The following is a 14,461-nucleotide window of genomic DNA, read 5'->3' as shown; positions in this document are numbered from 1 at the left end:
TTAAGAGTATGTAGCAACACAGATGTCAATTTATAAAAAAGCAGGACATTAAATTATATAAACATTTTAGTTTTAACAAGAAAAAGTACATAATGAAAAGAATCCATATGTTTGGGTCATGGGATTACACAAACGATTTTTCACAACTTTCCTTTACCAATAAGACATTGTAAAAACAATAAATAAAAGGTATACAATGAAAACAATGAAGGGGTTGAATTATCAGTGGTTCTTAACTGGGATAGACTTCAGAATTTTAAAATACTTATACCTGGGTCCTACCTTGTGAAAATTCTGAGGTGGGATAGGGCACCTATGTATTTAAAAATACGCAGAAACACTCTAACCTCATCCCCACCCCCAAATACACAGGTGATTTTTTTTTTATTGAAGTATAGTTGATTTATAATGTTGTGTTTATTTCTGCTGTACAGCAAAGTAGCTCAGCTATACACATATATACATTCTTTTTTATATTCTTTTCCATTATGGTTTATCCCAGGATACTGAATATAGTTCCCTGTGCTATACAATAGGACCTTGTTGTTTATCAATTCTATATGTAATAGTTTGCATCTACTAACCCCAAACTCGCAGTCCATCCCTCCCCTTATCTCCCACCCCCTTGGCAACCACAAGTCTGTTCTCTATATCTGTGATTCTGTTTCTGTTTCATAGATAGGTTCATTTGTGCCATATTTTAGATTCCACACATAAGTGATATCATATGGTATTTGTCTTTCTCTTTCTGACTTACTTCACTTAGTATGATAATCTCTAGTTGCATCCATGTTGCTGCAAATGGCATTATTTCCCTCTTTATGGCTGAGTAGTATTCCATTGTATATATGTACCACATCTTCTTTATCCATTCATCTGTCAATGGACATTTAGGTTGTTTCCATGTCTTGGCTATTGTGAATAATGCTGCTATGAACATAGGGGTGCATGTATCTTTTTGAATTATAGTTTTGTCTGGATATATGCCCAGGGAGTGGGATTGCTGGATCATATGGTAATTCTATTTTTAGTTTTCTGAGGAACCTCCATACTGTTTTCCATAGTGGCTGCATCAACTTACATTCCCACCAACAGTGTAGGAGGGTTCCCTTTCCTCCACACCCTCTCCAGCATTTGTTATTTGTAGACTTGCTAAAGAACCACTTTAGCCAGCACCACTCGCTAAAGAAACTGTCATTTTTTAATTTTATATCCTTGCCTCCTTTGTCAAAGATTAATTGACCATAGGTGTGTGGGTTTATTTCTGGGGTCTCTATTCTGTCCCATTGATCCATATGTCTGTTTTTGTGCCAATACCACACTGTTTTGATTACTGTAGCTTTGTAGTATTGTTTGAAGTCTGGGAGGGTTATGCCTCCTCCTTTGTTCTTTTTTTAAAAAATATTTATTTATTTATTTATTTATGGCTGCATTGGGTCTTCATTGCTGCATGAGGGCTTTTCGCTAGTTGTGGCGAGTGGGGGCTACTCTTTGTTGCGGTGCGTGGGCTTCTCATTGCATTGGCTTCTCTCGTTGTGGAGCACAGGCTCTAGGAGTGTAAGCTTCAGTAGTTGTGGCATGCAGGCTCAGTAGTTGTGGCTCACAGGCTCTAGAGCACAGGCTCAGTAGTTGTGGCACACGGGCTTAGTTGCTCCATGGCATGTGGGATATTCCTGGACCAGGGCTCAAACTCGTGTCCCCCACATTGGCAGGCGGATTCTTAACCACTGCACCACCAGGGAAGCCTCCTCCTTTGTTCTTTTTGCTTAGGATTGCTTTGGCAATTCTGGGTCTTTATGGTTCCATATAAATTTTATGATTATTTGTTTTAGTTCTGTGAAAAACGTCATGGGTAATTTGATAGGGATCACATTAAATCTGTAGATTGTTTTGGGTAGTATGGCCATTTTAACAATATTAATTCTTCCAGGCCAAGAGCATGGGATATCTTTCATTTGTTTGAATCATCTTTAATTTCCTTTATGAATGTTTTATAGTTCTCAGCATATCAGTCTTTCACCTCCTTGGTCGGGTTTATTCCTAAGTATTTTATTTTTTTTGGTGTGATTTTAAAACGTATTGTTTTTTTACATTCCCTTTCTGATATTTCATTGCTGGTGTAAAGAAATGCAACCAATTTCTGTATGTTACTCTTGTATCCTGCTACCTTGCTGAATTCATTGATCAGTTCCAGTAGTTTTTGTGTGGAGTCTTTAGGATTTTCTATATATGGTATCATGTCATCTGCATATAATGACAATTTTACCTCTTCCCATCCAATTTGGATACCTTTTATTTCTTTTCTGATTGCTTTGGATATGACTTCCAATACTATGTTTAATAGAAGTGTTGAGAGTGGGCATCCTTGTCTCATTCCAGATTTTCGCGGTAGGTCTTTCAGCTTTTCACCGTTGAGTATTATATTGGCTGTGGGTTTGTCATAAAGCTTTTATTATGTTGAGATATGTTCCTTCTATACCCATTTTGGTAAGAGTTTTTATCATGAATGAATGTTGAATTTTGTCAGATGTTTCTTCTGTATGTATTGAGATGATTATGTGGTTTTTGTCTTTTCTTTTGTTGATGTGGTGTATCACATTGATTTGCATATGTGGAACCAACCTTGTGAACTTGGGATGAATCCCACTTGGTCGTGGTGTGTGATCTTTTTTATGTGTTGCTGGATTCAGTTTGATAATTTTTTTGGAGAATTTTTTGCATCTATATTCATCAAAGATATTGGCCTGTAATTTTCTTTTTTGGTGGTATCTTTGTCTGGTTTTGGTATCAGGATGATGGTGGCTTCATAGAATGTATTTGGGAGTGTTCCCTCCTCTTCAATCTTTTGGAAGACTTTGAGAAGGATTGGTAAAAGTTCTTCTTCATATGTTTGGTAGAATTCACCTGAATACACAGGTGATTCTGATGCATACTGGTAGGCAAATTCTCAGCATAAAGTTCCACAAAGCTATGGAGAATAAGGGAGATATTCCCACAATGAGCTCAGCATTGCTTACGAGGCACCTTGGATGATGGGGACCAGACTGGCCTTAGTGTATATCTGGGCTGCTGCAGTCACTGTTATTAGTGTTTGTGGCTTGTCAGCAATCTGATGCATATCCCTTTGAGCAGGATTGCTCCACAAGGCGGAAGGCCTCCAGGAACTCATTGATGTCAATGTGGCCATCCTTGTTGAAGTCAATGCTCCGGGCAAGGTCACAGATGCAGTCGTCTGTGACATCAATGTTCATATGAGAGCTGAACAGCTTCCAAGTCTGCCTGAACTCGTCCAGTGAAATGAACCCTTACCAGAGAAAGCAAGTCACTTTAGTGAGTCAGTCTAGTTTTCAGTGCTCATTTCCTCTGACATTCTTGCAAGGACACCTGCTCCCTACTGTTAAACAAAGACACCCAAGGCCTAGTATCCACTTTAAACTCACAAGAGGATAGCACTGAACCACTTAATCAGTGGTTCTGAGCAGGAAGCAATAGTGTTCCTCTCCTTATAGGGACATTTAGAAATGTTTTGAGACATTTTTGATTGTCATGACTCAGGTGGGGGTAGGGTGTTACTGCATCTAGTAGGTAAAGGCCAGGGATGTTACTAAACACCCTAAAATGTACAGGATGGGCACCAAAACAAAGAATTACTCAAGCCAAGATGTAAGTAATGCCACTGCTGAGAAACCCTGCATTAAATCATCCTAAACATATGCTAATTTAATCTGCTTGTAAAAAGGCTTTGGACCTATACATCTATGGTCAGTTGACTTTTTATTTTTTTGGGGGGCTGCACTGCATTGCTTGTGGGACCTTAGTTCCCCAGCCAGGGATCAAACCCATGCCCTCCTCAGTGAAAGCATGGAGTTCTAACCATTGGACCACCAGGGAGTTCCCTCAGTTGACTTTTTACAAGGGTTCCAAGACCATTCAACAGGTGAAGGATAATTTTTTCAACAGATAGTAGGGGACAACTGGATATCCACATGCAAAAAATGAAGCTAGACCCCTACCTTGCACTGCAAACAAAAATTAACTCAAAATGGATCAAAGACCCAACTGTAAGAGCTAAAACTGTAAAACTCTTGGATGAATACATAGGTGTAAATCCTTATGACCTTCAGTTACTAGTTTTCTTAGATATGACACCAAAAACACAAAAAACAAAAGAAAAAATAAATTGGACTTTTTTTAATTAAAAACTTTTGTGCGTCAGAAAACACTACCAAAAAAGTGAAGAGATAACCCATAAAATCAGAGAAAATATTTGCAAATCATATATCTGATAATGGCCTAATATCCAGAATATACAAAGAACTCTTCAACTCAACAATAAAAAGAAAACCCAATTAAAAAATGGGCAAAGGATTTGAATAGACATTTATCCAAAGGAGATATATAAATTTCCAATAAGCACGTGAAAAGATGCTCAATATCATTAGTTATTAAGGAAATTCAAATCAAAACCATAATGAGATATTTCACACCCAGTAGGATGGCTATAAAAAAAATATTTTTAATGGAAGATAACAAGTGTTGGTGAGAATGTGGAGAAATTGGAACCCTCTTACAATGTCAGTAGGAGTGTAAAATGGTATAGCCACTGTGAAAAAACAGTTTGACAGTTCCCCAAAAAGTGAAACATCGTTTTACCATATGGTCCAGCAATTGCACTCCTGGGAATACATCCAAGAGAACTGAAAACATATGTTCACACACAAAGTTGTATATGAATGTTCATAACAACATTATTCATAACAGCCAAAAAGTGGAAACAATCCAAATGTCTATCTACTGATGAATGGATAAACAAACTGTGATATATCCATACAATGGAATATTATCCAGCTATAAAAAGAAATAAACTGATACATGCTACAACATGGGTGAACCTTGAAAACATGCTAAATGAAAGAAGCCAGACACCAAAGGCCATGTATCATACACGTCTGTTTATATGAAATGTCCATAATAGGCAAATTCATAGAGACAGAAAGCAGATTAATGGTTGCCAGGAGAAGGAACAGGGGATGGGGAGTGACTGCTAATCGGTATAGGTTTCTTTTTAGGGGGACGAAAACGTTCCAAAATTAGATAGCGATAAAAGTTACACAAGCTTGTGGATATACTAAAAAAGCACGGAACTGCACGTTTTAAATGGGTAAATTATATGGTATGTGAATTATCTCTCAAAAAAAGTAATAATATTTGAAAAGGCCTTTGGAACAATGAGGAAACAGGGTGAGGGTATACAGGCCCTCCCTGGACATTTTTTTGCAACTCCTTGTGAATCTATAATTATTTAAAAATTTAAAAATTTGAAAAATAATACTTTGGGAGTAAGATTGCAAAAGCCTTTCTGTTCTAGACACTCTTCACTCCTTTGTGGCTACTTTGATAGAAGGGATAAGGGATATCACAACTATTATAATTCTTCCTATAATAAGTTCTCATTCAGTTTGTCTTCATTCTTCTCTGCCCAACCCCTCTTGCGTAGGGATGGCTCATGTGGCTCAAATACTATCCTAGTTTCTGCCCATTTATAAGCACTGCCACTAATTTTGCTCCGAAAGTGCTTGAGTAGAAAGGTAAATCATCAGGGAGGAGACTAAAAGGTGGGAGGTAAAATACTTGCTGTGTCAGAAGTGGCAGGATAATGAGTGCCTTTACCTGAATGATCACTGTCTATGATCCTAAAAATGGTCTCCAGGTTGGATCGGTTTCGATACAGTGCTTCCAGCAAACTTGATTGTATATTCTGCAAGAAAAAACTCATTTTCCTTCTATCTTTTATGTTTAGGCTTCTCCTAATAGATAATTAACACACAAGCAACCCTGACAATAAGACTCTTGAAAGAACCTGATGATGTTTTATGATCCCTTCACTCCAGCCCCCTTCAGCCTACTAAATAATCTGATGGTTTAAGAAGTACCTAGCCCATGATGAAAATGTTCTAAAACTGACCATGGTGATGGTTGCACATATCTGCAAATATACTAAAAACCATTGAACTCTACACTTTAAATGGGTGAACTGCATGATATATGAATTATATTGCAATAAAGCTTTTTTTAAAAAAAGTACGTAGCCCAAGGCCTCACATACATTAACATTACACATAAGCATTTACTGAACAAACACCTTTTTAAATAGGGGAAGCAGCATCGTGTCAAGGAAATCAGTCAGACCTGGGTTTGAGTTCTAGTTCTATAACTTAGAAACTCTATTATCCTAGGCAGGTTATCTAACCCTTGTGACCAGTGTTCTCTTGGATATGTTGGTGCTGATTATACCTACCTCTTGGAGGTGGTTTTGAGGATAAACTGAGGCAATATGTGTAGGTCACTTAACACAAAGTCTGACACATAGAAACTCAACAAATAGATGTTTCCATTCATCTTCCCTTTGGGGTTCTCAATATTTGGTTGTTTATGATTCAAAGTTCTCCATAAGGGGCTTCACGGTCCACAGTACGCCTTCATCCACCATTTTCACACCCTTACCTCATGGCTGAATTGTTCTTTGGCCAAGTTTTTCAGCCAGGACTTGTACTCCAGCTTGTTATCTGTCAAGCTGCTCACCAGCTGTGGCCTCAGCATCCGCCAGGGCAGTCCTAGATGCAACACAGACTCCACGGCGGCTGCCCAGTCACTCAGGGTGATTAGACCTATAGGAAAGAGCTAACTTGTTGACTCATCACCTACAAATCTTTTATCCTGACATTCTTCTTACTATCTGTAGATAATAGGAATAATGGGTACTGTCACTATTTTTGTTGGTTATGGTAGAGTTGGCTGGAAAGTAGGGTTGCCAGATAAAATACAGGATGCCCAGTAGATCTGATTTCCAGACAGACTATAAGTATGTCCCAAATATTGCATGGGACATACTTATATTTGAAAACTATTTGCTGTCTATAATTCAAATGTAATTAGGCATTCTGTTTTTATTTGCCAAACCTATTTGGCAATACTACTGGAAGTCACACAAGACTCTTGTAAATAATATCATAAAACACTATATATATATATATATATATATATATACACACACACACACACACACAGTACATATACACAGACACACACACATGTATACATAGCGGTGGTTATTTCTATGTGTACGAAAAGATAGTGCTATGATTTTATGACTGCTACTGCTATTTTTTAATAGGGTTACATGTAGTCAATGTCCATTAGACATTCCATTGAGTTGAGAAAAGACAAAATTTCTAGCTTGGATAATAGAACAAGGAACAGACAAGCACACACTTAACAGTGAGAAACCAAATCACTGATCTTTTGTTAGTCTTGGACCCACTCTGGTAACCTGTCCCCCTGTTTCTTTTTGCTTAGTTCTGGCCTTGTCACCCTTCCCTTGACTCCATTTCTTTTCACCAGCTTTGTTTATATTTAGCTAAGTTCACGTTCTGCTAAAAGCTTAGAATTTATGAATTTAGGAAAGATAACTAGGATGTTAAGTTGAATAAGGGAGGATGTATTCAAAAAGGTCTTCTGGTCATTTAAACAAATATTTATTTGCTAATTACCCTCTGAAACAGAGGGTTTTTTGGCCAGCTGCCCTCCTCTATGAATATTTTACTTGATCAGTCTTACCAGTTTTATCTTTATCACGCTTCTTAAATTCAACAAGAAGATCTGAGGAATGGGCAAATAACTTTTCACGTAGGGCTCTCAGAGCCGACTCCCCAACTCTGCTAATCCTGGGACAGGAGATGAAAAGGAACATTTTAAAACATTAGTATAGAATAAATAGTCTTGGATTTTTACTAAATTTCTCCTCTCTCTTTCTTAATGTCTCAACCTTCAAAGAGCTCGTCTCTTTTTTCTCCCCAATGCTCTCCTGCTTTGCCCTGCTGTGCACAAATAGGATCTGTCTGCGGAATGCTTCTGTCCTTCCCAGTGTAGGACAGTGGTTAGAGCAGAAGTTCTAGAGAAACACCACCTTTGTGGTAAAGTTATCAAATTATACTGTACCTCATTTTCGCCATCTACAAAATAGTGACAAAAATGGTACCTAACTCATAGGATTATTGTGAAGATTAAATAAGTAAATTCATGTAAAGCACTTAGAAGAAAGCCCGGCACATAGAAAGCACTCATCAAATGGTATCTGTTATCATAATCATATGCTTTCCTTGTAATTTATTATTACATTAAACAGTCACAAGGCAGGATTTATGAATAACAAAATATCACTAAGTTAGTTTTCTTATGCTTATTGGGTCAACAGAGTAATGCTGGGCATGGTACTTGGCCTAAAATGTGTTCAATAAATATCTGTAGTTGAATAAACAAGAATATAAAAAGAGATAAAAGGTAAATATATACTTTGTCCTATGCCATTGAGGAAGCAGCCATTCTATAAATGATGACCAGATAACCTATCTTTTCAAGTGCTAAAAGTAAAAAAAGGCCAAAATACAAACCAAAAAACCCCATTTTAATCATGTTTGATGAAAGTCTTCCTTGAAATTTAAGGTACTTAGCATAATGGTCTCCATAAACCCTCAGAAAAGTATGAGCTGCCTAAAATTCATCTCAGATTTCATGGGTGTGTGAGCGTATGTGCTTTTTCTGGTGAGTTCTTTTTATCAGAGGCTAAAAGAAGTATGGGACCCCCTAAAAGTTCAAGAACCACTGGTTTGAAAAGCATTTAAACTATTTCTGGTAAACTGTGCTCAGTGATGGTTATCATGCAGGGATGGAGTATAGCAATGGCCTTGAGACCTGCCTGGATGCGCAAGGCTCTCTGTCCCTACGTCAAGCAGCGCATATTGAGCTCTGCGTGGATCATCTGATTAATCCTCCAACACCCACTGAGGTAGGTACAACTATTATGCCTATTACAGTGTAAGTAACTAGCCCAAGGTCCCATAGCTAATAAAGGGAAGGGCCAGAAATCAATCTTAACAAGTGGACTCCAGGCTGGCTAAACTATTATCATGAGACGTGGGTTTAAACCAAAAATAAATGGATTCTGAATGAGGGTTCCTCTAGGAAAAACACATGATCTTGAGTTGATGGACACTGAGACATCCATTATGGTTGTCAGAGACATTTTCCTCTTTACTTCTTAGTTCTCCATTGTGGTCCAAATAGTTGGAATTGTTAGACAAGTGACTTCTGCATAAATTAGGGGATGTTGTACTTGCTTTAATGCAATCAGTGAATATTTTTAAAAGGTGAGTGTTCTTTAATTACGGTATTAAAACACGTTATTTATAGGGTTCCCCACAGTGAATCCTTTTGCGGTGGGAACATCTAAATCACATGGAATCATGGTATTCCAGGTGCCTGGGGCCCACCCCTGGAGATTCTAATTTGGGAGGGGTGGGATGAGGCTCCAATAAACGATTTTTTATAAAGCTCCAGAGATGATTCTGTAGCATAGTAGGTTTCACTATCATTTGGTGAGCTTAGATTTTCACATAATACTTCTGTTTGAGTGATGCTGGCTCTGATTGTGTAAAACTTGAGTGCTGAGTAACTATTGAGTATTTAATAACTCAAGAGTGATTTAAAATAATGCACTTTTATAGCACTCACACAAGGCAGATATTAAATATTCCTGTATTCTTTTCCCACTAGATTTATGCTGACTTTTTAAAAAAATTACATTATTTCACTTTTTTAAAAATTTTATTTATTTTTGGCTGTGTTGGGTCTTCGTTGCTGCGCGTGGACTTTCTCTAGTTGCAGCGAGTGGGGGCCGCTCTTCGTTGCCGTGCGCGGGCTTCTCATTGCGGTGGCTTCTGTTGTTGCGGAGCACGGGCTCTAGGCGCGTAGGCTTCAGTAGTTGTGGTGCGTGGGCTAAGTAGTTGTGGCGCATGGGCTTAGTTGCTCCGTGGCATGTGGGATCTTCCCAGACCAGGGATTGAACCCGTGTCCCCTGCATTGGCAGGCGGATTCTTAACCACTGTGCTGCCAGGGAAGTCCCTATGCTGACTTTGTTTTGATTTCTAATTTAGTTTGGCTGATAATTAAGCTTGTTCAGCAGCACTGCAACTGTATCTTTCAGCAGCTTATATACTCTGGGGCCAGCTTCTCAGTGGGCAACAGCACTGTAGAGTTGTTAAGTACGTGGGTTCTGAAATAAGACTGTCTGGGTCAAGGCTTACTTTCACCACTTACTAGCTGTGTGACCAATGGCCACTGATTTAACCTCTGTTCCTTAATGATCTCATCTATAAAACTGAAATTAGTAATGCTGTGTATTTCATAAGCTCATTGTGAAACAATATATAAATTCTTTACAATAACACTTACTGTATAGTAAGCTCTCAACTAAGATTAGAACTCAGACTCATCTCAACAGAAACCATTTAAGTAATATTATATGCTCTCTTCCCAGGAAGAAAGGAGCATTGTTAACAAATGTGTGCACTGAAATCCATCTGCTAAATCCCCAGATAGTGAAAGAACCTTTGTCTGTGGTTGACTAGGTAACACAAACGCTTTAAGGATGAAAGAAAAGGGAAGAATGACCCTGGAAAGATTTAGTGGCCTGGTATATGGACTTCACCCAAGACATACCCACGGAGAATAATTTCTGCAGGAAGCAAATTTGTCCCTTCCATTAATGATGGGTAGGTGGAGATTTTAGAGTGTATGGAGGAGAAAGAAGAGGCCCTGTTTTAATGTCTATTCTAGGTCCTACTGCTGACACAGCTAAATTTTGAACTCTGACTTAGAATTTGGATAAATGTAATGACATTTGCACTTCAAAGTTTCCACGAACACTATAATTCTGTCTTTCTGAAAATCATTCATTGAAAAGTCTTGCCTTTGCCTCATGGTAAGCGTGTGGGTTGCCTTGTTAGCTTGAAACTGCACAATGTGCGGGGTCAAGGCCGGCCCTAGTTTGACATAGGCTCCTCTGTTACTGCCAACTTCGTAGTAGTTGGAGGCAGAAAAGATGGTTAACACCTAAATGAAAAAGCAGGAAAGAGACGGGCATTCAGGTTCACTGAAGAACTCTTCACCCTCAACCCTACAGGGCCCAACCCAATTTCAGGGGTGGCTGTTTCTTCTTGATCTCGTCTATTTTTTTTTGTTTCATTTTGGATTTTTTTTTATCATTAATGCTAATAGGGCAGGAGTTATGACTCAAGTAATAAAAACTTGAACTCTGATAGGACATCCACAACATGTTTTCTTCACATTTTTATCCCAATCAAAAATAGCAGGGGTCATAGAAAACACTTCATTTGGTTCGACTCAGAGGCAAGCTAGGTCTGATTAACTGGGATGGCCATTACAACTAGCAGGCAGATCAGTTATTAAAGGTGGTGTGAAGCCTCAGAGCAGAGTCTCCTTTGGAGTGTTGGGCCTCCTGAGATGTTCTGTGAAAAAGATTTCCACTGTCAAGACAATGGGAAATGCTAGACACTGTATCTCTTCTTGGAGATTTACAATGAATATAGGAAATTAAAGGCTCTCAGAAGTCCTGCAGTAAAGAAACTTATACAACTGTTTAACACTCCTGTTAAACGTTTCTGACATTAGTTGATGTCAAACTTTTTTCCTCAGCATGGAAACCTGTAATTCTCCTGTAGAGTTGGTATTTCTGGGCATTAGGCTAAGCAAACATTGTAGGATTTGGAGATGCCCAAAGATTTAGACAGGATGTTAATTATGCTCCTGAGGAGACAAACAATCCTGAATGCCTGCCTGGGGCTCAGTGCAGAGATCCTGTTACCCTACAGTGTAGTTTGAGACCTGTGACAGTAAGCAATGTGACAAAGAATAGAGATGTGGCTGGGAAAACACTGGGCCATATTTCCATCCATGAAATGGGACCATGTCTGCCCCTCACTTTCCTCTCAGGGTATTGGTAAGTGGTGGCCTCAATCAGATTTTGAGTTTTAAAGAGGCTACAAAAGTCAAGGATAAATGACTGTAAAGGACCTAGTTACTTTGGGCAAGTGGATGGCAAATGGATAGCAGCTACAAGGCACAGCCGACAGTGAGGAGCTGAGAGCCTTAGCTCATCCATGCCCTGGAAGGGCGATATGGACCGGACCACCCTTGCGCGATGGCAGAGGCCTGCCCACCTTGCGGCCGTGGCAGAATTCATAGCCCTCGGGTTTGCACTCGTGCGAGCGGATCAGGAATTGCAGATTGTATTTCTGTAGCAACCGTTCTGTCACATTAGGCCCAAAATAACAGCCACCTCCTCGAACGGTGTTGGCCTTGCAGCCCGCCTGAGCCATGGGGTCACTCCACAGTATATCCACCACCTAGAGAGAAAAGGCGTATTTTGCAAAAGGAGAGACTTGCATTTTAAAGTTTCAGTTCTAAGTCGATGTTGAGGTCCAGATCGATAACTCAGGGAGAGTGTAACCCAGACTCACCGTCTCTCTCTTGGAGGTTTGTAACCTCAGAGTCACCTGCGATTCCTCCTCTTTCTCACCACCCTCCATCCAATCCATCAGCAAGTTCTGCTAATTTTACCTCTTAAGTAATTCTGAATTCTCTCCTTTTCTTTACTGAATGAGGCATAAGAAGCTGCCATTTTTCGTAGGTCAAAAATGGTTGAACACCAATGAGTTCAGGTAGTCCTATTAGCACTACTACACAAGATCACCGGCAGCAGAATCTCCCACCTGGATTACAGGTCTCCCTGCCAAAGTCTTGGCCTGGGGAAGTGGCCCCCCATTTGGCCGCCAGAGTCATCTATTTTGGCAAGCACTGTGCGTGCCTACTCAATTTCCGTTCTCCTCCTTCCTAGCTAACAGAACTCTTCCTGGGGTATTCGGCATGGCAATGTGCCTGGCTAAATACTTGCTTTCGCACTCTCCCTTGCACCTAGGGGTGGCCATGGGATGCAGTTCTGAAGATTTTGGAAAAGCCTTTAGTTGCCTGAAAACAGAAGACAGAAGCGGCCGATGTAGCCCTTCTGGCCTTGAGCCACAGCAGCCAACTGATAGATGTCAGATATATATAAAATAGCATCCAATAAACTGTGGCTTACCTTCTTAGCCCAGTGATGCTAGGTCACTAAACCTAGTTTACGCAGACAATAGAGCCCACCTGCTACATCTTCCCATCCTTTATAAAACTCCAAAGTATGAGTTATTAGGCAAATACCAATATCCTTCTGGGGTGTTCTAACTCCAGGGAGGGAGAGAAAGAGGGGCGAAAAAAAAAACCACTCTGAATTTACATGGAAGGAGGAGATTTGTTCGGTTTTTCTGAAATCCTCCCTCCTTCCCGAAGGCAGCCAAAGTGCAGGGAGTAGCGCCGGCCACACCCACCTGCCTCCACGCCTCCTGAGTGGGCTCCGGCCGCCCCTCAGCTTCCGAGTCCGCTTCGGATGCCAAGGGCAAGGGCTCCTCCTTCTCCTTGATCACCGGGAAGCCCGCTTGCTGCCGACACCTCTCCAGCTCCAGGTCCACGGAGTGCCGCACCCAATGGGAGAGCTCGTTGGGGTCCAGGGGGACCCTGCAGGGGACGCTGGAGGAGCGCCCGGCTCTGTGGGCCTTCTGGCTGCTGGGGCGGAGAGGCGAGGTGGGGAGAGAGTGGCTTTCGGGGAGGAACCACGGGGAGGGTCTCCCGGCAGAGCTCGTCTGGTTGGCTTTTCCCTTCTCCGCCTGTTTCTTATGCTCCTTTCTCGTTTTGCACCTCATGGTGGAAACAATCTAAAAATGTCCAGAAAAGATAACAGATGCTTCAATGAGACGGTTGGTCCTTTTTGAGCAGCACTTTGGCATCAAGGCAGTGCTCCCCGCATTGGGCTCCACAGATGGTCCCGGCAGTGACAAGGTCAGCAGAGAACTAGGAGTAAGCCTTTAGAAGCTTTTATAGCAATTTGATATTGCTGTCATTCAAGCACGTGATCAGTGGGCTTATATGTTTTGTTTGTATTTCACTTTTCTAGTCATTCACATTTATTGGATTTTACAAAAGTATTGATCTGTAACAAATTAGAAATTTATGAAAACTGGTCCTCCACCACAGATAATTGGAAAATGCTAACCTAGGTCATTGTTTCTAGGAACCTAGTGATTTTTAGACAAGGATGGGAAAGGGTACCTCTCAGGAAGGAGAGTCCTTATTGACTTTCCTGTTGTTCCACAGACGCAAAAACAAAGGAGAAGAAATGCAGCCTACGGCTGAGAAATGTTGGAATGGGAATAACTTGATGCTTACTGTGGGAGAGACAGCACTTACTGGCAGTTTACAGGAAGTGCTATCTTGTCTGCTGAGGAAGGACAGGGGAGGGGAAGGGAGGACCTCTTTTCAGCCTGGACCTAATCGGGAAGATACTCTTCTTGCCAAAGGGACTGAGTGTGGTCCCTCTCACTGCCTCAGAGTCATTATGGTACTGGGACCAAGCCACCAATGTAGAGGACACAAGCAGGAAGAATTCTGATCATGAGAAAGAGAGGGCTCAGGCCACAGAGCAGAGCTGGGTCATCCAGCCAAAGGGAGAGCG

At 40.6% G+C, this 14,461-nt stretch overlaps 1 protein-coding gene across 2 annotated transcripts in view; it reads right to left on the bottom strand.

The window, feature by feature from the left end:
* Window positions 1-2,864: 2,864 nt before the first annotated feature.
* The window catches only part of PPEF2 (protein phosphatase with EF-hand domain 2), a 54,387-nt gene continuing 42,790 nt past the window's right edge, over window positions 2,865-14,461 (bottom strand). For both annotated transcript variants that reach the window (XM_036852877.1, XM_036852878.1), the window contains 7 exons: window positions 13,281-13,664; window positions 12,078-12,263; window positions 10,808-10,950; window positions 7,618-7,724; window positions 6,505-6,668; window positions 5,671-5,758; window positions 2,865-3,304 (listed from right to left, as the gene is read on the bottom strand). In XM_036852877.1, the coding sequence (XP_036708772.1) occupies window positions 3,102-3,304; window positions 5,671-5,758; window positions 6,505-6,668; window positions 7,618-7,724; window positions 10,808-10,950; window positions 12,078-12,263; window positions 13,281-13,664 (1,275 nt within the window). In that variant the 3' untranslated portion in view covers window positions 2,865-3,101. The remainder of the gene's footprint in view (window positions 3,305-5,670; window positions 5,759-6,504; window positions 6,669-7,617; window positions 7,725-10,807; window positions 10,951-12,077; window positions 12,264-13,280; window positions 13,665-14,461) is intronic.

Source organism: Balaenoptera musculus, chromosome 5 (assembly GCF_009873245.2).
Source record: "Balaenoptera musculus isolate JJ_BM4_2016_0621 chromosome 5, mBalMus1.pri.v3, whole genome shotgun sequence".
In the NCBI taxonomy this organism is placed as follows: domain Eukaryota; kingdom Metazoa; phylum Chordata; class Mammalia; order Artiodactyla; family Balaenopteridae; genus Balaenoptera; species Balaenoptera musculus.
The sequence above is the reverse complement of the archived record's forward strand: the minus strand, read 5'-3'. Positions and strand labels throughout refer to the sequence as shown.